This window comes from Symsagittifera roscoffensis, chromosome 9, assembly GCF_963678635.1.
Source record: "Symsagittifera roscoffensis chromosome 9, txSymRosc1.1, whole genome shotgun sequence".
NCBI classification, from domain to species: Eukaryota; Metazoa; Xenacoelomorpha; order Acoela; family Convolutidae; genus Symsagittifera; species Symsagittifera roscoffensis.
This window is the reverse complement of record NC_087070.1, coordinates 43,319,832-43,347,080: the sequence shown is the minus strand read 5'-3', so window position 1 is coordinate 43,347,080 and position 27,249 is coordinate 43,319,832. Positions and strand designations below refer to the sequence as shown.

Here is a 27,249-nt window from a genome sequence, read left to right as displayed (position 1 = left end):
ATTTGTATATATTGGCGCAGAATGCGCTTTAAGAAAAATTTAAAGGCCAGCCATCCAAAAATGGATATCTCAAAATAGTGCAAAGGGGGCCCTTTGGGTCGGCAGGGGATCAAATTCCTGAGGGAAAAGGGATCGTCCGCCACTCCCCCCCCCCTAAATCCGCTGCTGATAACAGTCATATCCAATACTTTGATTAAGTATATTCGACAACAGTTGTCTTAAGAAACTAGTTAGAAAAAATGCCAAATTTTTTTTTCGTTTTGTGGAGAATTTTCAAAAGTACAAAAAATTATTTTCCCAAGACAATTTTAGTTAAGAAAGCTCAAAAAATCATATTGACCGACCAAAAAAGACTATCGAAAACTAGGTGTTTTAGACAACAGATTTTTTTCTGAAAAATAGTCCTGGATTTTTACTTTTTTTGCTGAGAATTTTTGTATTTTTGAAATTGTTTTATTCCCAAGATGGAGCTCTAAGAAATGAAAACTGATTTTTTGGAGTAGAACAAAGTTGCCAAGGCTTAAATAAATTTCGTGGTAATTAATCTCGTTCTTTAATCAGACTGCTCGCTCATTTTTTTGCTCAAAGTTTGAAAGTGAGAAAAAATTTTGGCAATTTTTCAGTGTCACTGTGGTTACCTGATTTAGAGTGGAATACAAAAAAAGAGACAGAAAAAAAACGAAAACACACGAAGACAAAAAATTCTCCCCAACAAATTTTTTTCATCACATCAATAGGGAAGCCGTACAAACGTTAACTATCTGCTGTAGAAAATGAAAGAAAATCCATCAATGCAGATTTCAGCTTTATATAAGCAATGATTTAGTATTGGCCACGAAGAGAAGTTGGCAGTAGTCTTGGGCGATAAGCTATTGAACTTTTATTCCCAATTTCTCAGTATTCAAATCGGCCCTACCTTGCAGTAGCTTCGTTATCTAAACATCGGCTTATAAACTGACTTTAACATTTGGCAATGTCAACAAAATTTTCAAAAGCTTAAGTACCCCTTCTTTAACATGTACGATTACAGAAAATCGTAAAAAGGCAGAGCAGATTTTGCTAATAAATTTTATATATTAATTGTAAAGTAGCACTGGGAATTAATTTTCATACGATGCTACAGAATAAGGAAAGATCAACCATGAGAGAAAATTAACCAATCGACATTTGTTTAACTAACTGTTTCGACTATTGCAAATGGGAGGAACTTTGTACTTGGGTTTGTTTTAGTTTTCATTTTTTTGTTTGCAACGCTAAATCAGGTACCACAACTAATTATCGAAAAGTGCCGAAATATATATCATATTAAAGCTTTTTCAGACGTGACTCGAACGACATTAAAAAACAATGAAAATTTTTTCTCAGTTTCGAGAGAACCCGTTGTAAATGTTTGGTCTAATTTCGAGCCTGTAAGGTGCGCGAGCAGGCTCAAAATAGCTTGTTTTTGCTTAAATTAAGCATATATAATTTTGTTTTACTCAAGCAAACATAGTTTTTGAGGCTTGTTAAGCGCCATTTTAGGAATGAAAAACATTAGAAAATGTTTGAAGTTCACTTGCGATTTACCGATATTACAAAAAAAGACGATTTTCTCAAACTTAACCATATTCAACAGTTGTAAGAAAACATGCAATGTGGAAACCAGCTTTTAAGAAAAAAGAGCTTCTACGATTTGGATTTACTTTTTCAATTCTTTTTTCTTAAAAACTGATTTCCACATTGCATGTTTCTTATAACTGTTGAATTTGTGAAGTTCGAGTAAAATGAAATCTTTTTTGTATTTCTTAAGACTTTGGTCAGGACATTCTATGCTTCGTGCACAGTAATCGGCAAGTTGTTTAACGTTTGTTCTTATTGATTGATTGAGATTAGAAAAAAAATAACCCCTAGCCAAATCAACATTGACTAGGTTCATCAGTATACAATATCTTTATAACGTTTTCTTTAAATTAAACAATTTTTTTTTAATACTCCGACCATTGAAAATGCGAAAGATCTTTGTATTCGATGCGTTTTGATTTTTTTTCTTGTTGTTTTCCACACAAATTCAGGTACCACGAATAATCATTGGACTGGTTTGAGTGATTAATTGAAAAACTTTCAGTCGCGATTCGAACGACTTTACGCAATTTCCAAAAAAAAATTCCGTAGAGATATTTTAGGGAATTTATTCAGCGTTTTTTAACTTTTTAAGCATTTTTATTTCAACTGAGGCGTCTGCTATATAAGGCTACTATGAAATTGTTAGATTTTGCTAATATCGGTCAGAGAAACTTCAGCTCAAAAAAATTGTTATCATAGTTTATTAGTCTGTCTGATTTTTTTTGAGCGACAAAAAATCAGCAGGTAAGAACCGTTACAAAATAAATTACGCTTTTTTGAGAAAAGCAATGAACTAGCTATGGTTTTTGCTAGATGAATGTCAATGCTTGAAATTGATATTCTAAAAAGTACAATTTCGATACTCTGACCATTTCGTATGAGTTCTTGATGAATGCATTTTAATTTTTTATAACTTGGTTGACCCACTTGGTTGCCATGAAAAGGTTTCAACAACGGTCAGTCGCAATTTGAGAATCTTTCGTTAAAAATGGGGTAAAACGCATAGCGTATAGTGGTGCGAAAAGGGACCTAAATCCGCAACTATGGAGTTGTGGTACGTTTTTCTATTATTGTCATTAATGCTATATTGTTTTATCTGCAGGAAAGAGAATTTTTAAATCACAGTCGTTTTTGCGGGAAAACATATCATTTTTGCAAAAAAAAGAATTTGCCATTTACAGGGGTGGGCGGAGCAGAAGGTGGATTGGGGCTGGGAGGGTTAAAAACTGTGACTTTATGCTTCTGAAAACCTTTACTAATAGAGCTTGTAAGTAGTAAAAATTATTGACCTAGCTGTATTCAAGAGTGACCCAAACTTATCCGTGTTTCACTGATCGGTGTAAGCTCAGGGGCGGATTTAGGGGGGGACGCCTTCCTTCCTCAGTGATTCGACCACCTCCCGACCCAAAGGGTCCCCCTTTGCACTATTTTGAGATATCCATTTTTGGCTGACTGATCCTGAAAATTTTTTAAAGGCGCCGTTGGCGCCAATATATACTAACTTTGAGGGCGAGCACGCGCCGAAAAAACGCAACTTTTTTGGTCAAAATTTTCCGAAAAGTGCCTAAAAACGCCTGTTTTGGCTTGATTTTTTCAACCACTGTTTATAAAGCTAAAAAATTTTTGCTTGGTAGTTTTTTCATGCTTGAATTGCGACTAGAAAAAAAGCTAAGAATTTTTTTTTTCTTGGGAGTTTTTCAGCTTGAAAGGGCAACTGAAAGGGTTTCAACTGCTTTATCAAATCGACCCATTGCGGTAGTTGGATTTGCGTCAATAAATAAGCCCGAAACCAAAGTTTTTTCACACACTATGTGGTCGTAACAGTTATAATAATGAATTACAATGAAATATCGCCAATAACTCTATTGAAATTTGAATTTTTTCAGCCCTCTATTTTCTGCACCGGAGGAAGGCGAAGCCCAACATGTCGGGTACATGTGGGTTCGGTGGGTCAGGGACAGGTGCTGGGGGAAAAGGAGGGAGGAAGAAAGACCAGAAGTACGTGTTCAATGTGGGGGGAATACGACACGAGACATACAGAAACACTCTCTACAGGTCACCGCTCTTTTTCTTTTATCTCTTAAGACAGAAACAATTTAAGTAATGAGCATACGTTTTTTGTAGAGAAAACTTTTCTGAAAAAAATTGCTAAAAAACGGCTACGAGATCCGCCTCTCGATTATTTTTTATTTACTTATTTTTTCTACTAAAAAAAATTAAACTGATTATAATTTTGAAACATAAAATAGGAAAATAATTACTCAAAGTTTCAGTCCTTCAAATGAAAAAATTGAATCTGCAAAAAAGATGCAGAATGCTCTCTTTTCTGCCATTACCGGAAACAATTAAAAAATTTGAAAAATATCGTGGAAAACGTTTTCTCAGTTGACGATAACAAATTTAAATACAGGAGTTTTTTAATTGGGTCAATGAGTAAATAATGCTTTATGGGAAAAGAGCGTCTTCGTTGACTAATGTTGTAATAACAGTGTGCCGAATACACGACTCTACTCGTTGGCTAAGAAAAACCCGAGAGACGCGGAGGAGTATGACTCAGACAGTCGGGAATTCTTCTTTGACAGACACCCGGGGGCATTTGAACAGATAATCAATTTCTACAGAACAGGTATAATTAATTGCACAGAATACCTGACCAGCATTGAAAAAAGTCATTACGAGGACAAACTGTGTATTTTGCCATTTTTAAGCAGATTCCGACAACAAGGACGCTCTCTTTGATCTTCCTTCGTACTTTTGTATTCTTTTTGATCGTTCCGACAAAAAGTTAACATAATTAAAGTTTTGTCTCTGGGTTCCAGAAACCTACAAACAATAAACTGTGCGCCTACCCAGTGCAGAGTTTGCCCTCGTAATGATTGTACCACTGTCATTTAAGGTGTCAGAACTAACATTTTGCTGAAAATTTTGATAAAACTTGGTAAAAAACTCAATTCTGTGTTTTTCACTCAAACCCCTTGTACAGAACAAAACTATTTACTTTGCATCAAATGAGGCCAAATTCAAATCAAGTTATGTGCTCAATTTAATTCGCCACATTTGCACTGTTTATAAAAAATATTGCTCAAAATTGCAGTTTTTAATATCAGTATTTTACAAAAACTAATTACCCGTAAATTATTCGCCCATATTTGAGTGCAAGACAATGCTATTTTTCGGATTGTTGGAAAGACTTTATCACAAAAGGTTGATTAAAAAATCAAAAACCTTCCCAAGCAATAATTTTCTATCACTTTCTTGAGGAAGTAACGATTTTTATATTGACAAGTTTTGCTTATTTTTTCTGAATGGGAATTTAGTTATCAAAAGAATCGCAATTTTACAGCTATTTTGAAACGACAACATGTGGTGTTGTGTATATTAAGAAGAGTACTGAAGAATATCATACAAAACTAACACCAAGATCAATTGTACGCAACACACATTAACTCATTAAACCGCCCGCATCCAGTTTCAAAAGTTAAAATTCGATTTTATTATGATTTTTACACCAGTCTTGCTGAAACTGAAAAAAAATTAGAAAAAACAGTTAACAATTGATTATTATCTTTCTGTTTCAAAACAAATTGTCTATTTTTAAACATTTTAAACAGTTATAATCGATTCCATAATGTTCCATTTATTTTCGATTCAATTATACTCGATTATAATCAAATATTTTTCTAAACCAAAATACATTTTTTTCTGCAAAAAAACCTTTTTGATTGGTTATTATCAAAAATATTCCCGTTTATTTGACGAATTATTCTTCAAACTTGCATCTAAATTGCTTCTATTTTATGATTTTTATAGATATTAGCTTAAGTGAAAATGGGAAATCGTTTTCGACGCTTTCAAAACAATATAAATTTTTAAAGCTTTTTTTTTCTTTTTTTCTCGATCAGAGTTAATTCGTGATGCACGTTTCCTTTTTTTTTGTAATCACCAAAAATTCAGTACATTGGTTCAGTTTCATGATTTATTTGAAAAGTTTTTTTTCACCTACTGCGGGAACCTTTCAACTAAATTAAATTGATGGGATCTCTAAAAAGTTTTGATTTCCTCTAAAAGATTGTGTTCAGATGAACCAAACTGTGACAAAACATCTCTATGTTGAAAATTTTGTTATTGACAGACGAATAATAATCCATCGGATAAAATAAAATTATTTAAAAATATTAAAATATTTAAAATTAAATAAGCCGATATAAAATAAACGGAAATCAATTAAGCCAAAGAAAAGCAACTAACAAAAACTGGGCATTATAAAAAATCTTCTAAAACTCAATTACTCGCGCCACTACGAAAGTTAGAAATGTCAAAAACCTAAACTTGTAGAAAAGGCTGAACTTCAGGAAATGCTCCTTCTGTCAAAACTAAGATGACCAAAACTAATCAGACACGCATGATAGTCCTGAAATTAGATTTCGAGCCAGAAATTTTTCAATTTGTAAAAAAAATGCAGATCCAAATTGACTAGAAATCCAGGCTTTTGTCGCCCCAGGCATTATTCGTCTGAGGCTTGATTTTAGATCTAAAAACAATGAGCTATCATGTTGCCCAAAATAATTAGATATTGCCCAAAATCTTAGATATACATACATCGGTGGCCAGTCAATCAGCAGAATGGTCTAAGAACAGAATGGGTTCAAGAGTACAAAAAAAAACAGAAAAGTATGAACTTTTATAAGCTAGTCGGTAAATTAATTATCAGAAATGTCAATAATACCAAAGCAACCAACATTTTATGCATAGTTTGACTAATTTAATCAAGAATTAAACGGTAAATTTAATAAAAAAAACTCAATGATATTAGTCAATTGATGCATAATTTATTCGTTTTCTTGGTATTTTTTGACGATTCTAATAATTGTTTTATCAATTAGCCCGTATAAACCAATATCAGTCAATATTTTTCTGTTTTTCTGCTCTTGGACCCATTCTGCATTTGGACCATTCTGCTTTTTTGCTCCACCTCCACATACATCCAACAATGGTGCCCAAAACTAGGTTGTTTTTCATTTTTTGCCATTTCACTTTTTGTACACAGGTAAATTACACTGTCCGATGGACATCTGTGGTCCCATGTTCGAAGAAGAGTTACGTTACTGGGGAATAGAGGAAAAGCTAATTGAGCCATGCTGCTGGATGAACTACATCAAACACAGGGACGCCGAGGCCTCCATGAACCTGTTCGAAGGCAGTGAGTACTTAACTGACCAGCTAGACGAAACGCTCACTAAGACTAATTGTTTGGTTTTTTTGCAGCAATTCATATTTTCGGAAACTTGAATTGATCGTTTAGGTTTTTGTGAACAGGGTATTTTGAGAAAGCACAAATCATCAAGTTTGATTTTCTCTGCAACAAGCTGGATTTTTGAAATTCGAGACATTCTAAATTAATTTGAAATCTGCGTTTTTAAACAGCGTTTTTCAGGATTCCAAACCAAAAGTAGCAAAAACAAGCATTGAGATTAAGTGAATGTTTTTAAGCTTATAACAGCAAAGGAAGTCTGGCGCCAGAAAATTTAGTCATAAAGACCGGTTCCAGTTGACAACATAATATGATAGTTAATTGTGATAGCCCGGGTCGAGGTCCGCGACTAATTTTTCGGACTTTTTCGGTCGCGGAAATGTTAATATCGCGACCGAAAATCCTTAGTCTGGACAGGGTTTTAAGTCGCAGACAAACTCTGGAAATATACCTATCAGAAAAATACCGCTCAGAAAATGTGAAACAGAAAGTGCACCTCACACACAATAAGCTGTAGGGTCATCAGAAACATAGCATGCTAAAAAGATAATGTATGTTTGTGTTGTTTACTTTTCTTCAAGCCAACTTTGTTGATTAAAATCATTGCTCGAAATTAATCGACTAATTGATACCAATGTCCTTTAGCACAAAGACTCCAGTCGAAAAAAGGGTGGAATCCCTCATGCGCGAAGGACCGAATGCGCGAAAATAAAAATCAGCCAATCAGATTTCAGTAGTCTAAAATTTGGAAAGAAAGTAAACATTTCCAACGACTGCAGTATTGATATTGGCCGAATATAAAAGCGACAGAAATATGCAAATTTTTCAAAATGTCATTAACCGCCGGAAAATTGGGACAAATTTAACATTTCAAGGTTTTCGTAATGAAAGAAGCAAAACATTGCTTCATTTAATTCATTTTAACTGAATGGCAATAATTTCTTTTTTAAAATTGAATTTCGGCTAATTTTGTCGTCGGTCCTTGGCCCACAAGTTTTTTCGCCCATTCGGTCTTTCGCGCTTGAGAATAGGCCCCAAAAAAGTAAAGAGTCGATGAAACTTTGTAAAACGGCCAAATTGCTGGAAAAAAGTCATGCGTGAGTAGTAGATGTTGAGGCTAAAGTGGGGGGGGGGGGCATGGCAGACCCTATGTATTATGATACGCTATAGACTTCGGGTCCGCCATGCAATGTATTAAGATTGGGTATAGAGTGTACAATGTATTAAGATAGGGAATACCGATGGTAAGGTTTTATGGTTTGTGTGATGGTAAGATAATGGTAAGAAAATCGTAATTTTTTTTAGTTTATGTGTGGAAATGTCTAGTTTTTTCGCAAAAATGTTGGCGCGTGTTAACTAATTTGTGAATATCGAAGGTTAATTACGTGTAGGTTGTGTAATGAAGGACTTTTGATTAGATTTTTGATACATGGTAAGTCAATGGTAAGAGTTTTGGGGTAAATTTTTATGAAAAAATTTTCCAAAAAAAACTTCAAAAAACGATAAGGTTAGCTATTATTTGACCTAATTTATTAAATAATCTTAATTTCTATCTAATTGAAACAATGCTGAAACCTACTGAAACTTCGAAAAAATTCAAATTTTTTGAGAAAAAATTGCAAAAATTTCAAGTATTTGGAAAAAATTGCAAAAATTTCAAGTATTTGGAAAAAATTGCAAAATTTCAAGTATTTGGAAAAAATTTCAAGTATTTGGAAAATATTGCAGAAATCTCATAATTTTGGCTAATGTATTGTTGCTTTTGATCTAATTTTAATCATACTTTTACGTATAGATTTTAAAAATAAGCTAAGACTGTATGTGAATTGGCATTATGTTGAGAAAATGATACAAAATTTTGAATAAAAAAATGACTTTTTCAACAATATTTTCTCAAAATATTGAAATACGATGAAGTTTAACTTAATTTGAGCTAAATATTTGGTTATACAATGCTCTAAACACTGAAAAGAAGGTTCATAGTAGCAGAATCAATATTGAAACTTCCGGAAAACAGTGAAATTAGTCGTAATTTTCGAGAAGGTAAAATAAAAATAAATCAAATTTACGTGAAATTTTCCATTTCGAACCTTTACTTTGGTTTCTAACTGTTTTTTTTGTCCAGTTCAGGGATTAATTATAGGAATCTCAATTCAAATGAACATTAAGGGTAATATCCTATGAAATTTCTAAATCAAACACCATGATTCAACTCCTCCTAATTTTTTTTCTCATTGAATTACCCAAATTTGTACAAAAATTACAACTTGTGGCAAATTTTTCATGTTAAAAATTAGAAATTTCTGATTATTGATAAAAAAAAGAACAGTTTATTGCTAAAATTGTTTAAAATGGGATAAATGTTTCTGAAAAATTTATTCGATATTGGCTCAAATTCAACAAAAACTTCTTCATAACTGATGATTATCTCTCTGTTGCTTCTGCAACATAACTTTCAAGATTTTCCGTAGAGTTATTCCATGTTTTAAAGTTATTCTTGCTTTCTGTTTAAAACATGTTTTCGCTATTGAACTCACTTTACTAGAAAATTTAGTCCAAACTGGAGAATTTACGAGGAAAATAGTATCAATTGAACGAACAATTTGCTAGCAGAGATGAAATTAGAACTGATACCGTATGATTATTACAATAAAAATGTTAATATCTTCCTCAAAGTTCCCCTGTTCAGTTGCTATTGTAAACTGTTTAAGCAAAAACACACATTTTGAGATCATTAACTATCACTTTTCTTGCAAAATATTTATTAACTCGCTTTTTTTCTTAATTTATGACGGAAATTTTCTCAAAAATATCCAAGTGAGAAAGAATTGGTGCTAGTTAAAGCATTCAAAAAAATATGTACACAATGAGAATATAAAGGTGTTTTTTTACGATCTAAGAACAAATTAGGAGCAGCTCTATTAGTTATAATCTGAAAATCTCCGGAAATACGCAAGAGAACCTAGTTCTTAACATCTACAATATAAAAAACTTCTGAAAGAGCGAATCTTGATTTAGCAAAGCAAATCAAGGTGCAAACTGGAACAATTATGTAATTTTCCGATTTTTATTAAGAAAAAATACTCTATGTAGTAAAAATGTAGTAATGTATTGTATATAGTGTTGTATATTCTATGTAGTATTGTGTAGCAAAGAAAAGTAGATCTTGAAAGCAAGTTTTCGATTTATGCTTTATGTATCTTCTTTCAGAAGATGTCGAATTGGTTTTGCTTTTCAAAAATTATCCTCAAAACATTTGATCTTTCATATAAAGTACCAAATATATCAAATGATAACAATTTTTTCTAATGAATTACGGATAAATATAAGACTTTGAGATTTTTTATGTCGGATTTTTTCTCAAGATATACTTTATAAGCTAAATTTTAGTACAAGTATCTCAAATCTCTTAAGGATTAAATTGGGTTTCTATCTCATTTTAGCATTTTCTCAGTTTCTGCTTCATCTACTATCTACCAAATGAATCCAATTTGAGCAAATTTTTACTTGAAAATTGAATTTTAGATGAAAAATGTATCGTTTCAACGAACGATCAATAATCCGAAGCTGAATTAATACCATAAATCCTTTACTAAAAAGCTTTAAAGGATTTTCTCAAGCTCATAACTGTATAATGCTGTTTTAAATCTGAATTTCTGTTTTAGACTAAATTTTTAGTTGGAATGATGTATACCATTATCTTGAAACTTTCAAAGTTTAGCAAAATATACATTTTTTCCAGGTCATTTATCAATTTCTTTTCTGAAATCATCAAAAATCAATAGAAAAACGTAATTCCTAATAAGTCAAACCACATTATCTGCTTAAAAAGCTCTGCTCTATGAACACTTTTACAAGCACTAAACAGGGAAAACTTTAAAATAGTGACTAGAAAAAACCTTTCAATTAGTTGATGTTTTCCAAATATCCAAAATTTACAATTTTTAGGCGAATATTTAAAAACTCATTAGCATATTTTATGCACATTACTACAAATTTATCACAACAAAGTCTCCGCAAGCTTGCAACCAAGGGAGTTTTTACTGTTGATTAAAAGTTTTCGGATCGAGCTCCATGGAAAGCTTCACGACGATTTGAACTCGATTTTTGCTGTCTTTAACATCAATCAAAACCTTTGAATAAAAAAAAACAAATGACAGTTCAAGTAATGTAATGAAAACACTGTATAATTACTGACTAGATTTGTTACAATTGCTGAGACTTTTCAGATTCAGTAAAAACTATTAATCATAGTAATTTCTAAGTTTTTTAAATTTTTTTTTTAAATTTTACCTTTTCCTGAAGTGTGTTTGGAGTCTGCTGAGCACATAATTTAATATTATGCTGAGAATGCTTCTTCTTGAAATGATTAGCGAGTTCCTCGCTGCTATAAGTATAAAAATTACAGTTAGAACACTTCAAAACACCACATGTTCTACGATGTCTTGATGCATCTTTGTGAGTGTATTCCCTGCCACATTCAAGACATGCAACTCTTTCGTTTCTTTTGAGTGAAGGCATCTCAATAGTAAGGAAAAATTAAATGGGAGATTTAAAATGTACCAAATTTTTAGATAAGGTGAGTTGAATAGCCTCCAAAAATGAATAAAAGTAAATAAAAACAGCAAGCTTATTAACCAATTGTTTTTAACGAAAAAGAAAATCAGAATGGATATGCTATTTAGCCTAGCTGAAATAAAAATCATCCAATCTAAACATGGAATTTTTAAAAGTATCAACAAATCAGAATCGAGCATTAATTATAAGGAAACTTTATCTTTTCTTATATCAACCAATCAGAATTGAGCTTCAATAGTCATGTAATTTTCAACAAGTTCAAGTCAACCTATCAGAATTGAGCTTCAAAAGTCATGAAATTTAATGTCAACCAATCAGAGTTGAGTTCTTCTTCTCATGAATTTTTCAATAATTTCTTTAAAAATTGTAGATTTTGAGGATACTTTCACAGACATTATTTGTGTTAATAACCAATCAGAATGAATTAATCACTGATTTTAAAAAACTTTGTAGATCAGAACCAGACTATGATTATGAAACTTCTTAATCAAAAAATTTTATTGAATTTTTCCAACATAACTAAGATTTGAACTTGATAAATGAGATTTCTTGTCTAGTTTATTTTGTTTTTTCGATATTCAATTCAAATTTTGAAATTTTGATCAAAATTTTTTCGATTTGTTCTATTTCTAACCAGTGAAAAAAGAAATTACCAAAATATACGTTTTTATCGTTCTCTTTTTGGTATATTGTAGTATAAACAACCGGAAGTCTATTAAATTTGAATAAACGATCAAAAGATATTCTGACAAATCTGGATTTTGTATTTGTATCATATTCAAAACAGTAATCGAATTGATGTTCCTTATCTCCAATTTATGTTTCATAGACTCTTCCATTGCTTTGTTTTTTACTGATCGACCACCCAATCTGAGTTAACTCTTCTAAATAAAAACATTGTTGATAAATCTGACAGTACTCTTCTTTTTTGTAATCTCCTCTCCTTCTTTGTAACAAAACTATTGAACTCTCTGTGTTTCTATACAAATTAAACTAATACAATCTCCATCAACTTCATCTGTCCACCGCTCTTGTAGTTTTTTGTAGTAGGTCAATTTTAAAATCTGATAAATGTTCAATTCAGTAATTAAAAACGGTTTTGATGGAAACATTTTTCTTACTGAAATATATGAAGAAACTTAAAAAACTCAAATTGTTTTTATCATTTTTAAAGTATTTTGAAATAACAGTCACCGTAAATGTTTTTTAATTATTTAGAGTCTAATTAGTTTTAAGGAAATTCATGTAGCCAATAAAAACCTCAAACTAAGGCAGAAAAAAATTGAAAACAACCAATGAAATTCAAAAAATCTAAAAAAATAATGATAATGTTTTCAACTAAATATACATTCTTGTTTGTAATTTTCTTAAATTGAGGCAAAACTTAGCTAAACTTTGATGAAAACAGTTATTAAATAAATTTATCTGTAATTTCATAAATAAATACTGGAAAATCATTTCATAATTGGTTAGTGTTTTATGTCAATTTCGATAAAATTGTATGTTTTGTCTGACTTTTCTTCAGATATTATAGCTCTAAATATACACTTTAGTGAGAAAAAATAGTTTTGAACCAATAATATCTCAATTACCGAACATGCAAAACATCACAAAGTTTTACTGAGGTTTACAATTATCAACAAACATAAAGTCTCCCAATATTTGGGACAGTTCTTTGAATTCATTCAAAGTATAGTTGACGTATGCAACTTGCTTCAAGTCTTCATTTTCCTTTGCAGTGAAGAGTCGAATCTGAATGTAGGGTGGCTTGCCCACGTTGTACTTCTTGATTGTGACACACACCCTCCTCATGTTGTACGTTGCTATTTCATATACTCTATTACAGATGTCGAGCACCTGATCCATAGTTGATTCTCTGCCAGATTTGGCTTCATATATAGGTACGAGTCCAAGATTTTCAGCATCGTGAATAATAGTATTCCGTATTGCGGATATTGCTTCGCCTTCTTTTTCACTAAGATAGACTTGTTGAGACTTTTCAAATTGTCCCAAATCATTTATTTTTAATAGTTGAAAGCACGGTTCCAAGCATATTTATCCCTTTTAGGATTTTTGGAACCAAACAAATCTCCCAATTCTTTTTTGATTTTTTGAAAATTCAATATTCTTTGAAGAAGAAACTGATCAGATGAGGAGAAATGAGAGAAATGACTTTGAGTTTAAATGAAAATGGAAGTAAGCAGTATGAGTCATCGTCATTTCCATATATGGAAGTAGTACCAAATATGGAAGGATTTCCCTATATGGAAGCTGTGTAGGCGTTACTACTTTTATATAACTCCACCATTTTCTGCAAAAATCATTTTTCCCAATGGCAGCTGCTATGTGTCAAGCTCTTCCCGGCTTTTATTCAGATAATAATAGTAAATCATTGTTTATTTCTGTTTCCAACGATTTTTACGAAAATAAATAGTAACCCAAGATTATTGCGTCTCTACTCACGATTCTTTCTGTTCCTTGGGAAATTGCAAATTTCATATAATTTTAATTGGAACTTCCCTTAGCCAAATTCTTCAGAGATTAGACAAATATCAATACATATATCAAGAAATTGATTGTCTTTACACTTTGTACAAGCACAGATTCTTTTCGAGTATTGTCACATCAAGTGGGGAAGTCTTCAATCAGCTTAGTTGTGGAGTGCAGCATAATTTACGATGAAAAGGAGCAGAAAAAACACCAAGCGTATCAAGGAAACTACTTGTTCGCAAAAAGTTCAAAAAACATTATCTAAGTTCTAATCAAAAACTTGCATCTACGCAAACTCTTGGCTCAGCATTTTTAGACAGAATTCGTAAAGTACAAAACTCAAAATACGAACATGATTTGTTAAAAATAATTGACTGTTTTATTGATGGTTATGGATTTGTAAATAGTGATCATGTCAATTTTTCAATAAAAAACTTCTGATATTCCATCTATTTTCTCTCATATGTTTCCAAAGTTACCATTAATTACCAAAACAAAAATCACCGTTGTCAAAAACATTTACAAAAAAAAATTTTCAAACATGTAAGAAAGATGTAATATTTCTTTTGATTTTCAAAAAAATGCAAAAAACATTTCAATTTTTTTAACAATTTGTAAAAAGTGTTTCAATTTTTTTTTTGACATAATGCGAAAAATGTTTCAACTTTTTTGAGAAGATGCAAAAAGTGTTTTACTTTTTTTAACAAGATGTGAAAAGTGTTTCACTTTTTCACTACAAATGCGAAAAATGTTTCACTTTTTTCGACAAAATGCGAAAAGTGTTTTTCTTTTTTTCGATAAAATGCGAAAAAAATTTCAATTTTTTTCTACACAAGGCTAAAAGTGTGTTCATCGATGAGGTAACTTTTTACTTGTGTACAGTTTTTGTAGTGTTTTTCCGAAATTTTGTACAAAAATTAATCAAATTTTTTAACATGTGTGCGAGTTTGGAGCACTTAAGTAAGTTCTAATTGTTTTTCAATGGTTTACCTTGAACCTTTCATCTATTCTCATAATTAAAAAGAAATTGAAGAAACTAATTACAGAAAACTAAGTCAAAACCAAACAACTTTTATTTACAAAAACAATTAATCAAAGTACTGTCGAGCAGCAGAAGAGTTCTGGAGGTTCTCTATAGAACGCAGAGCTGGACGAGGTTCCATTGCTGGTGGTTGTTGTGGAGCTGGAGATGTCATTGTTTCTGAGAAACCCTCATCTTCATCTATTGTGATGGTGTTTTCGGCTGATCCTGCCTCCTCCCAAGGAAAAAGGAAGTCGTCGACTGGTTGAGCTACAAATCTCGAGTCAGGAATCTCGGGGTAGTTCATTCCCACATGCTCAGACACTTCCGCCGTCATTTGCATGGTTCCAAGTTGGTTTTCTGTGATGGGAACTTGCATCATATGATGCTCGCTGAAATCCCTTCGCATCACTTCCACCATGTGCCAGACTTGGATTGGGATGTCCATTTGAACCAGAAAAACTCCAGAGACTGTTTCTCGCACTTGAATTTGTACTAGATCAGGCGAAAATTCTACACAGTACTTGAGGTTGCTGTTTTGCACTGAGAAGATCATTTTGAGCAATAAGATGACTAAAAGAGCAAAAACAAGAAAGAACTGAGAGGAGGGGGAACCTTAAAAAAATAAGTTGAAATTAGGATGTTTAGAGCTGAGAGAGGAGGTAGTGGACGGTGGTTTAGTTGAAAATGAAATGATTTTTAGTTAGGAGTGAGGGGTATCTTCAACTGGAATGTGTAGGTTCAACCTATCACAATGGATTTTCCTTATTTGGATTGTAGCTCTGTCCAATCACATTCAGTTTCCTTTTATGGATTTCTTATAGAAAACTCGGATCCAATCGGAAACAAAGCTCCATTTTGATTATTGTCGTTTCCAATCACAAAAATGTTCATTTTTGTTCAAGTTGTTGTATCCAATCAGAGGAACCTTTCAAGGAATTAAGTCTTCGAAATAAGTAAAAATATACACAAAAGCAATCGCAAAAATAAATGACCAAAAGTGGTTTGCTGTAAAAATAAATAATATTGCCGATACAAGTAACAAAAGAAGGAAAATTAATAAAAGTAGCATCTCTGCACTTTTCATTTCTGATCAGCAACTTGCGTCCACAGACTCTTGAATCAGCTTTTTTTTTGGAAAGGATTCGAAAAGTTCAAAACTCAAAGTATGAGACTGATTTGTTGAAAATTGTTGATTATTTTATTGATGGTTTTGGTACCGCAAATAGTGAGCGTATCAATTTTTCTACTAATAATTGAATATTTGTTAATAAAAATCTTGTCAAAATTGTTGTTATTTATATCAAGAAATTTTTCGCAAGATGCAAATTTTGGTTTGATTTTTTTAATAACGTTTGCAAAATTTTAATTAAATTTTTGTACAAGATGCATAAACTGTTTTGGTTTTTTCAACAAGTGGGCAAAAGTTTTCAACAAATTTTTGTGTGGGATGCAAGTTTTTTTGTGGTTTTTTTGAAAACAAATGCGAAAATCTAACTTATTTTTTCTTATTCATATGCAAAAACTGCAAAATTTTATTGTAAAAAACTTGTTAAATTAATGCTAAAAATTTTTCATAATTGTTGACTTTGAGTGCTATTCCCTATCTTAATACATTGTTTTTCCAATATTTTTGATTAATATACATGCAAAAAAGAGATTTTTTTATGATCAAAATTAAAACAAAGATTTTCATTTTCTTTAATTATTAAATGTGTAAGAAAATTCTCTTTCAGTTTTCTTCAAAATGCGAAAATATTTAATGAAATTTTTCCTAATTTGCGAGATTTTCTTTGATTTTTTTAACAAGTGTGTAAAAAATTTATGAAAAGTTTTGCATGGTGCAAAAATTAATGTAAAGTTTTTAACATGCTTGCAAAAATTGGTTTAATTTTTTTACCATCTTTCTAACAAAATTCTATAAAAGTATTTACCAGATGCATAATTAGTTTCATTTTTAACAAATTCTTACCATTGAAATTTCTTAATAAACTTTTCTATGATCTCTTTGTTCCTATCTCTTGAAAAAAAAATTACTAGATACAAAGAAATTAAATTACAAAGCACAAGACAGTAGCCAATTTATTTACAAATCAAAGAGCTGTCGAGCAGCTGAGTTCTCAAAATTTTGCAAGTTCTCAACGGAGCGCAAAGCTGGTCTTGCCTCCATCACTGGTGGTTCGCTGACTGGAGTTCTTGGCTGAGAGAACCCCTCATCCTCTTCGATGGTAATTGGGTTGTCCACAGATCCCGCTTCCCAAGGAAAGAGGAAATCGTCGAATGGTTGGGCCACATATCTAGAGTCAGGAATTTCGGGGTAGTTCATTCCCACATGTTCGGCCACTTCCTCCATCATTTACATTTCTCCAAGTTGATTCTCTGTAGGAGGTACTTGCGTTATATGATGTTCGTTGAAATCCCTGCGCATCACCTCCACCATATGCCAGACTTGGATTGGGATGTCCATTCGTGCCAGAAAAACTCCACAAACTGTTTCTCGCACTTGGATTTGTACTAAATCAGCCAAAAATTCCACCGAGAACATAAGGTTGTTGTTTTGTACTGAGAAGATCATTTTGAGCAATGAGTTGAGTAAATGATTGAAAACAAGATTTACAGTTGAGAGGGAGAAAGTTGCCGGTAGTTATGTTGAAATTATTGTATTTAGAGCTGAGAGAGGAGGTAGTTGACGGTAGTTAAGTTGAAAATAAAATGATTTTTAGTTAAGAGAGAGGGGTACCTTCAACTGGAATGTGTGGGTTTAACCAATCAGAATGAATTTTCCTTATTTGGATTGTAGTCGTGTCCAATCAGATTTTAGTTTCCTTTTATGGAATTCTTATAAAAAACTCGTGTCCAATTGGAAACAAAGTTACACATTGTCGTTTCCAATCACAAAAATGTTCATTTTTGTTCAAGTTGTCGTATCCAATCAGAGGAACCTTCCAAAGGACTTAAGTCTTCCAAATAAGTAAAAATATACACAAAAGCAATCGCAAAATTAAATGACCAAAAGTTGTTTGCTGTAAAAATGAGAAATATTGCCGATATAAGTAACAAAAGAAGAAAAATTAATAAAAGTAGCATCTCTGCTAGTCTTCTCATCAAGTTAGCTGAATTTTTTGTATATAATCGATGAGAAATTGCTGATTTTTCAGCAGATATTCAAGTTCTTTAATTTTGATGTAGATTTGAGATGATAACTCAAAGTTGATGAATTTTTCAAAGCAAATCTCTGGAAATCTGATACCAAACCTGATCATGCAAGATTTTGAACTTTGAAAGTCCTTAAAAAAATGGAGGAATAAAGAACTTTGCTGGGGAGTTTTAAAAAATTTGGGAGTTGGATATGGAATAAAAAGAGTCTTTGAAATATTAGCGTACGATTTTTTATCAACTTCAAATTTTCTAAAATAAATAAAATTTCTTTTCTAGTCAAGTGTAACCCAGCTGTAAGTTTATAGCTTTGATACGCAATATAAGAATCAAAAATAAACTCTTTGATTGAGTAAGTTTCCCTAAAGAGACCTTTACTTAGTCGAATAACTCTATTTTGGACAATATAAACGTCCAAAAAATTGTGAAAAAAGTAAGAATTTACATCTATTTCATCAATAAGGAAATCACACGGAAACTTTTCTTTTTTCTTGTAGAGTAATTCGAGAAAGTTCAAATGCTTTTTGATTGACATTCTTCAAAAATGAATATTTTGGATCCAAAGTTATGACTAGAAACTGCTTAGTTCTGATTGGTTGAAAATTTTTCTGGAAAATTCTAGAATTTTCCGAAAATTCTAGAATTTTCTAAGGAATAATGTGGTGATGACGTCATTACCATAAAAGGAAAATTGCGTAGGCGGTGACATCGTTTCTATTCAAAGAATGATGTCATTACCATAAAAGGATAATTGCGTAGGCGTCACTGTTAGTATAAATACACTTATTTTATTGGGTTAAATCATTCATTTTGTTTGCCAATCAGAAACATTCAATTGAATTTTACTTCAAATTTTACATTTCGTTACTTCACGAAAAGTAAGTATTTTCATTCAATTGGTACTTTAAGTTTTTAATTTTGGAACATTTCTAAAGTCCCAATTTTTTTAGATAATGCCTACCCTTAACCGAAACGAGAAAGTAAAGTGTGGAGACTGTGGAATTATGTATATTCGTCAAAACGCAGCTCGACATCGAAAAAGATGTGAAAAGCAGGAGGAACATAAGTGTTCCAAATGTCATTTTTATACAAAGAACAAGTACGAGATGAACTATCATGTTGCTAAGAAACATGCTCCAGCAAGTTCCAAGCAATCAACGGTGTGTTCTTCTTGTGAGCAAGAGTTCCCGAGTTACTACTCTCTCCAGCAACATCGGAGAAAGGAACATGGAGCGAAACAACGGAAGCCAAGTGATACGGTAGCCAACTTGGACAAGATTGTGGAGGATGAGGGGGAAGATGGTGAAAAATTGAAGGAGGAACTTGGTGCATGTCAACATTTTCTAGTGGATACGGAGTTGGAAAATGGGAGAAGTAAGGTATTTAACTTCCAAATGTCCAAGTTAGATACTAAAGTTATCAACGAGAAACTTGAAGAAGTCTTCAACAAGCTCGACTCTGCCGCAAAAATCAATATTGCTCTGGGTTTTGTTCTTCGAAATATTGAGACTGGTGAATATCGATATTTCTACGCTCATGAAAACAATACTCTGTTTGAAAAATCCCACTTACTTTCTAAATTCCAAGGAAAAGTAGAAAAATTTGATATTGTGGAGCAATGTACCCAAGAACGCCAAAACACAAAATGGAGATTCAAGTTGATTACTAATGTTACAATTTTTGCTGCTTTGCTGAAAAACATCCCCATGGGATGTCCGGACTCTGTCTTACCCGAACCTTTATTACGACATACGCAAGTGAATTGTCTTTTATCTAACAAAGACAAGGAACCTTACAAAGATCATTTGTGTCTTTTCCGCGCATTGGCTATGTACATGAACGGACATAATGATCTCGACTCTCACACTTCTAGATACTTTACAGATTTTATATCAAAATCTGGTTATGATCCTAAAAGTTTTCGTGGAGTTTCTGTAGAAGATTTGCCTATTGTCGAGGAAATTGTTCAAAGGAACATCTTTATATACGATTTCGATATCCAAGAAGGAGAATATGTAGGAGAACTAGCTCGAAGAAGTATTGGAAGAATCGATAAAACAGTTAAGCTACTGAGATTTAACAATCATATCATTCATACAAATGATATAGATAGTTTCTTCAAGTGCTTTCGATGCCCTAGTTGTGACACTGTTTTCCACAAATGAGACCACTTCAATCAGCATCTCCTGAGATATAAGGACCGAGTGAGACATATTTACCCAAGAACGTGTATGAACTTCGCGAAACCTTGTTTGAAAAGCTAGAAGGATTCAATCTTCCAGTTTCTGAAGATAACAAACTTTTTAATAACCTAGCAATTTTCGATTTTGAATCGATTTGTCTTCCTACAGAGGAACTAAAAGAGACGCAGACTAGTACCTGGATTGGAAAACATGTGCCCATTTCAGTCTCTATATCATCAAATCTGATTGATGAACCTATTTTTTTGTACAACAAGGATCCACAGAACTTGATAATTGATTTTGTATCCAACCTCGAACTGTTAGCTGAAAAAAGTAAGTTGGAGATGAGAACAAAATTTCAAGATATTGAAAGAGCTGTCAATGAAAGGATGAAAAAGATCTTTGATCAACTGAATGAACGAGGTAAAAATTTTTCAGGTAATAAGTTCGAGTACGAAGACGAATGCATTGAAGATTCGGAAGAAGCAGATATGTCAACACAATTCTTGCGAATTCAGAAAAATCAATTCATCGATTTGAAACAACATCTGGAGAGATATATAAATACTTTACCTGTTTTTGGATTTAACAGTGGTAGATATGACTTAAATTTGATCAAGTCCTACTTAATCCCTTATTTGATTCGCGATAAAGAGCAAGAAACATCCGTTATCAAAAAAGCAAATGATTTTATATTTTTCAAGTTTGGAGATGTACAATTTCTTGACATTATGAAATTTCTGGGTGGAGCAGCAACTCTGGACTCATTTCTCAAAGCTTATAAAGCTAGTGAAACAAAAGGATTCTTTCCTTATGAGTGGTTTGACAACCCTGACAAACTTGATTATCCAGGACTGCCCCCATATGAAGCATTTTTCAGTAAACTTAGAAACAACAATCCTCTAGACAAAGACTTTACTGATTATGAAAAACTGAGGAAGAGTGGACTTGATGAACAGCAAGCACTGAAAAAGCTTCAAATCAAGACTGTACCCCCATCTGGTCTAGATAATTACAGTTACTTACAACAAACTTGGCAGAAAAACGGAATGACTGTGTTCAAAGACTTTTTGCAGTGGTACAACAACAAAGATGTAGTTCCAACCCTGGAAGCAATGCAAAAAATGATTCAGTTTTATCATAACAAAGGGATAGACATGTTGAAACTTGGATGTACACTTCCAAATCTAGCAAACATATGTCCACACAGATCTACAAATTACAAGTTTTATCCATTTTGCGAAAGTGATAAAGATTTGTGTGAAAAAATACGAGAAGACATGACCGGTGGGCCTTCGATTGTGTTCACTCGAAAAGCTGTTGTAGACGAAACCTTTATCAGAGATTCATCAAATATTTGTAAGTCAATCGTTGGAATTGATGCGAGCCAGCTTTACCCCTATTCAATGTGTCAAGATATGCCAACAGGACTGTATACGAGATGGGAGTTTGACACTGATATGCAGAAATTCAAGGCTAGACATAATCGAACTCGCAATTTTGAGAATATGGTCAGGTCTTTCTATCAAAAATCAAGACCAGAATGTAAAATTGAGAGCTTTTTTACATCTGGAAAACAGAAGAAAATTGACTGTTTTAATGTGGACGGTTATTGTGATCACTGTAAAACAGTATTCGAGGCAATGGGATGCTACTATCACTTTTGTTCTTGTCAAGAAACTCGTCCCTCCTTAACAGAACAGGATATCGAGCGAGGAAATAAGAAGAGAGAGATGGATGAGATGAGACGAGAATACAATCAAGAGAAAGGATACAAAGTTGAAGAAATGTGGGAGTGTGAGTGGTGGCAAAATTTCAAAACCAATGACAAGATCAAAAATCATGTTCGAACCCACTTTCCCTACAAAAGACCCCTTTCTACAGACTCTCTTCTAGCAAAGATAAAAGATGGATCTCTTTCTGGTTACGTTCAGTGTGACTTAGTTGTTCCAGATGAACTGAAATCGAAATTTGCGAATTTTCCTCCAATTTTCAAAAACACTGAGGTTGGAAGAAACAATATTGGTGACTATATGAAGAATTATGCTATTGAAAATGAAATGTTGAAACATCCACAGAGAATGCTTATATCTAGCTTCAAGCTAGAAAATGGAACAGTTATAACTCCTCTCTTCAACTTTTATTTAGAACTTGGCTTGCAATGCACCAAAATTTATCGTTTTGTTGAATATTCTCCTCGGAAATGCTTTAATAATTTCGTTCAGTCAGTGGTTGATGCTAGAAGAGAAGGAGATGAAAACCCTCTATCAGGAGTTGTAGCAGAAACAATGAAGCTCTTGGGCAATTCCTCCTATGGATATCAGATCATGGATAGATCCAGGCATACAATCACGAAGTATCTGAACGATGAAAAAACTCATAAGGCAATCAATGAACCATTGTTCAAAAGATTGAATACAGTTGAAAAAAAACTTGTATGAAGTGGAGTTGTTGAAATCAACCATTGAACCAGAGAACCCATCATCGTTGGTTTTTTCATACTTCAGTATGCAAAGCTGAGAATGTTGGAACTCTACTACAACTTCTTTGACAAGTTCTGTGATGTAAATAAATTTGAAGAGTTGGAGATGGATACAGACTCACTTTACTTGGCACTTGCAGAAGAAAATTTGTACGATTGCATCCAACCAGATAAGAGAGCTGCTTGGGAAAAAATGAGGGAGAGTGATTGCAGAGATTCCTTCAAGGCGGATGCAAAATCTAATTTTTTTCCTCGAACGTGTTGTAGTATCCATAAAAAACATGATAAGCGGGAGCCGGGACTTTTCAAAGAAGAATTTAGATGCACAGAAATGCTCTGTTTATGTAGTAAGACATATTGCTGCTATGACAACAAGTCAAACAAATTCAAATTTAGCAGCAAAGGCTTGAATAAGCGGGTTCTAGAAGATTCTGGAGACGGTCCCATGTCAAAATACAGGAGAGTGCTTGATGAAGCAATTAATCTTACATCTACTAATAGAGGATTCGGAACTATAAATCATATGGTTGCTGCATATGAACAGACAAAGAAAGGACTAAGTTATTTTTATCCTAAAAGACAAGTGCAAGATGATGGAATTCATACAAAACCATTGGACTTATAAGAACTCTTCTGATGTATTAAATTATATAAGATGTCATATTATAATGGTTTCATGATAATAAAATGTAAATTATTGCGGTAAACTTAATATACAATGAAGTGATTTATATACTTTCTTTGTAATTTAAACTTTTTTCTCAAAAAACTTGACTTTTTTCGAAGTCTCTGTAGGTTTCAGCATTGTTTCAATTAGATAGAAAGTAAAATTATCGTTCAATTAGATAGCAAGTAAGATTAGTTAATAAATTAGGTCAAATAATATCTAACCTTATCGTTTTTTGAAGTTTTTTTGAAAATTTTTTCATAAAAATTTACCCAAAAACTCTTACCATTGACTTACCATGTATCAAAAATCTAATCAAAAGTCCTTCATTACACAACCTACACGTAATTAACCTTCGATATTCACAAATTAGTTAACACGCGCCAACATTTTTGCGAAAAAACTAGACATTTCCACACAAAAACTAAAAAAATTACGATTTTCTTACCATTATCTTACCATCACACAAACCATAAAACCTTACCATCGGTATTCCCTATCTTAATATATTGTACACTCTATACCCAATCTTAATACATAGCATGGCAGACCCGAAGTCTATAGCGTATCTTAATACATAGGGTCTGCCATGCCCCCCCCCCCCACTTTAGCCTCAACATCTACTACTTGCGTGCTTTGCATCAATTTAAACAAGAATAGCCGTAACATGACAAAAACTGATATGCCTGACTGCTTTTCCAGATATATGAAAAGGTTTGCAAATAAAAAAGAGAAAGTTTACAACACGAAGCATTTTGATTTTTTTTTTCAAATTTTTTTCTGGTAAATCTTCCGTACACATGCCTTTTTAAGCATAAAACGATATATTGCTCATCCTGATAAGTTTAACTGAAACTATCAGTTTGCCTCAGTTTAATTTGGAATCATTTGTGAGTCGGTTTAGCTTGCCGGTTGCAATAAGCTTTAAAAATTACACTCATTATTTATCCAAAATTGCCTGATATGACAATTTTTAAAGCCTATAATTAAGATTATAAAAAACAATCACAGTTAAAAAAATATTTTTATTGTTCGCCCAGGATTTCAGTATCGTTCGAATTGCGGGGAAAAACTGTCGTAACATAATCAGGAGAAAGAAGAACAGCATTTGGTCACTTTGCAAAAATTGCTTAAGCCGCTCAAAATTTCTTTCCAAATGGGCTTAAGATGAACAAGATGGTGACAAAAACAGAATAGCAAATAGTTTGAAAGAACTAACAAATTTGGGTGAGTTCAAAGATTTCGATTACAAAAAACTGACCAGGCAGTATCTTGTGCCTGCTTTGTATTTTTTAAAACATTTGTTCAGAGATAGTGTCAAGATTTGGATTTGGAGGCTGCTAAAACTTGAGTATTTTCAAATGTCTTTTTCCAAATGGATAAAAAATGCTAGTTTTTTGATGAAGTGATTATGTTACAAGAAAATTAGAAAAGATCATGTTAAATTGTTTTTTGAAATCAGATTTGTTTTTACATTTGATTTACAGGGTGGATCATATGGTTAACAAAGCTGTAAGTAGATTGCGCACTGAATATTTGACCTCCAGTACCAAAAATTGATAGCTAAGTTGGAAATAGATATAATTTTAATGTTACATCTGAAAGAAGTTTCAGCCAAAAGAATTTTTTTATACTTTTTAACAAACATCATTGAGGTTAAAAAACCATATCAAAACATAAATCACAGATTGATAACTAAACCAAATTGCTTCAATGAAAAGATTGCAACCCGATATTTGGAAACCATGCAAAAACTAAAACTTCAGTGACGGTAAGCAATGTAATAGGATCGTTTGAGAACCCCTAAAACGATCACTTTGTTCGCCATTCGAACGAAACTTTCAAATATTTGGTGACTGAAAGATCTTTGATTTTTTTTTGAAAGGGTCGAATCCCTCAGGGATTCGACCCCATCACCAACCAAAAGGTCCGCCCTTTGGTTTTATTTTATGATATCCATTTTAGGTCGACTAACTCAAAGTTTTTTCTAAAGGCGCTAACGGCATTTTTCATCAATTTGTTTACGACGCGACTTTTTTAGGTTAAAAAAGGTCTTTATAGTGTTTTGGGAGAGCTCGGAAAGTCAATTTGGTTGACCTAAGAAAATTATCGAAAAATGTTGAAAAATCCGCTCATCGAGAAAATCCCAAATCCACTCCTGGCTAAATGTACGACAAGTAAAGTAATTATCAGGTAGCGGGTGAAAAAGTAAATTTTTGGTAGTAAGAAATTGCTTTAATACTTTTTTTGTCGGCAAAATTAAAAAAAAATTAATTGCAGAAACTTTCACCTTTCGTCTTATAAACGAATAATACAACACTTTTCCACGTTTTTTATGAGTACTTTCTGACAGTTCCGCAGTTTTGCTTCAGAATACCAAAAAATTTTCCCGCCTATAAAATATTGCCCGTGTATTAAGGAATTGGGCAAATTTTTTGTCACAAATTCCAATTCATGGTCCCTCTGGAAAACTTTTTGCTGTTTTCCAAGGCAAAGTTACGGCATTTATAAGTTTTGCTTATTCTTTTTATTACTTATTAATTAGCGAAAAAGTTATAGAAAAAGGGGAAAAAAGAAAACTAATTTTTCCGCTCCATGGCTATTTGTAATAAGATCTGGCACTGATATTGATTAAACCACAAAAAAAATAGTTATAACAATCACTTCCGCAATAATCCTTTTGCTTTATATATTCTTCTTTGATTTTCCAGAATGGTTAAATTTTATTGCATAAAACTTTCTATCTGTTATCTACGGAGTCAGTTTAAGAGCACCTTAGCTCAAGTAATCTCTAAAATAGTCTGCTTTGATTTGGTAAGGCTTGCCTTGCGAAGTGACAGTTTGACGCAAGTGACAGAGCTTTGCAGGTGACAAACTGGTAACATTAACATAATCTTTAAAAGGGCAATTCTTCATGGAATAATTTTCTAAAAAAACAGGAAGCTAAGCCGAAGTAGATTGATCTAGCTTTGCACCGCAAACATTCGGTGGAGCTCTTTGACCTGAACTATTACCCGCCTCTTACAAAAGGGGAGGGGGAGATTCGTTACCAGGCATAAAGTTCACAAACACTAGCCGGTAAATCAATTTGTTTTTAGGGGAGACTCATTAATAGGTGTCATAGGGGAGGGGGGGGGGGGGGGGGGGGGGTTGTAGTTAAAGAGATCATTTTTTTCTTAATTTCGACGAATTATTGAGTTTGAGATATCAATTCTGTCTGACAAACTATCTTTTGTATGCAAAATTCTGTTGAAATAGGTAATTTGCTCTTTTTAATTATTTTTGCCTGTCCCAACTTTTTTCAACTGTCAATGCGGCTGATTGTTTTGATTGGCAGATGGGCCGAGCAGTGTGAACACGACAGAGGACGAGGAGGGTGACCTTGAACTGTCGACGACAGCTGCCAAATTTGGAATGAGTGAGAGTAGTAGAAGGAGGACCAAAACGAAGTGGGAGAGAATCAAACCCAAAGTTTGGCGACTCATAGACGACCCCTACTCATCATGCTGCGCCAATGTTCGTTTTGGGAGTATTCACACCCCCCCCCCGCAACAACAATCCCCCATCCCCTGCAAATTTTTAGTTTTCAACTTTGGCTCACTACGTCCGATCATAAAAAAAATTGGCATTCGGACTAATTAGGCTATTCCAAACTTATTTCGTCTTCATAGGTAACGTTGTAAAAGCACTCGTTATTTACAACGACAAGCGGATTTAGGGGAGAGGGCGGACGCCTCCCTTCCCCAGGAACTAGACCCCCTGCTGACCGGCCCTTAAATTTTCTAAAGGCATCTTCGGCGCCAATATTTACAAATTTTG

General features: G+C 32.9%; 1 protein-coding gene across 4 annotated transcripts in view; it reads left to right on the top strand.

The window, feature by feature from the left end:
- The window catches only part of LOC134854905 (potassium voltage-gated channel subfamily C member 4-like), a 529,156-nt gene that overhangs the window by 463,079 nt on the left and 38,828 nt on the right, over positions 1–27,249 (top strand). For all 4 annotated transcript variants that reach the window (XM_063871293.1, XM_063871296.1, XM_063871295.1 and 1 more), the window contains exons 2-5: positions 3,489–3,657; positions 4,092–4,228; positions 6,650–6,802; positions 26,768–26,946. In XM_063871293.1, the coding sequence (XP_063727363.1) occupies positions 3,489–3,657; positions 4,092–4,228; positions 6,650–6,802; positions 26,768–26,946 (638 nt within the window). The remainder of the gene's footprint in view (positions 1–3,488; positions 3,658–4,091; positions 4,229–6,649; positions 6,803–26,767; positions 26,947–27,249) is intronic.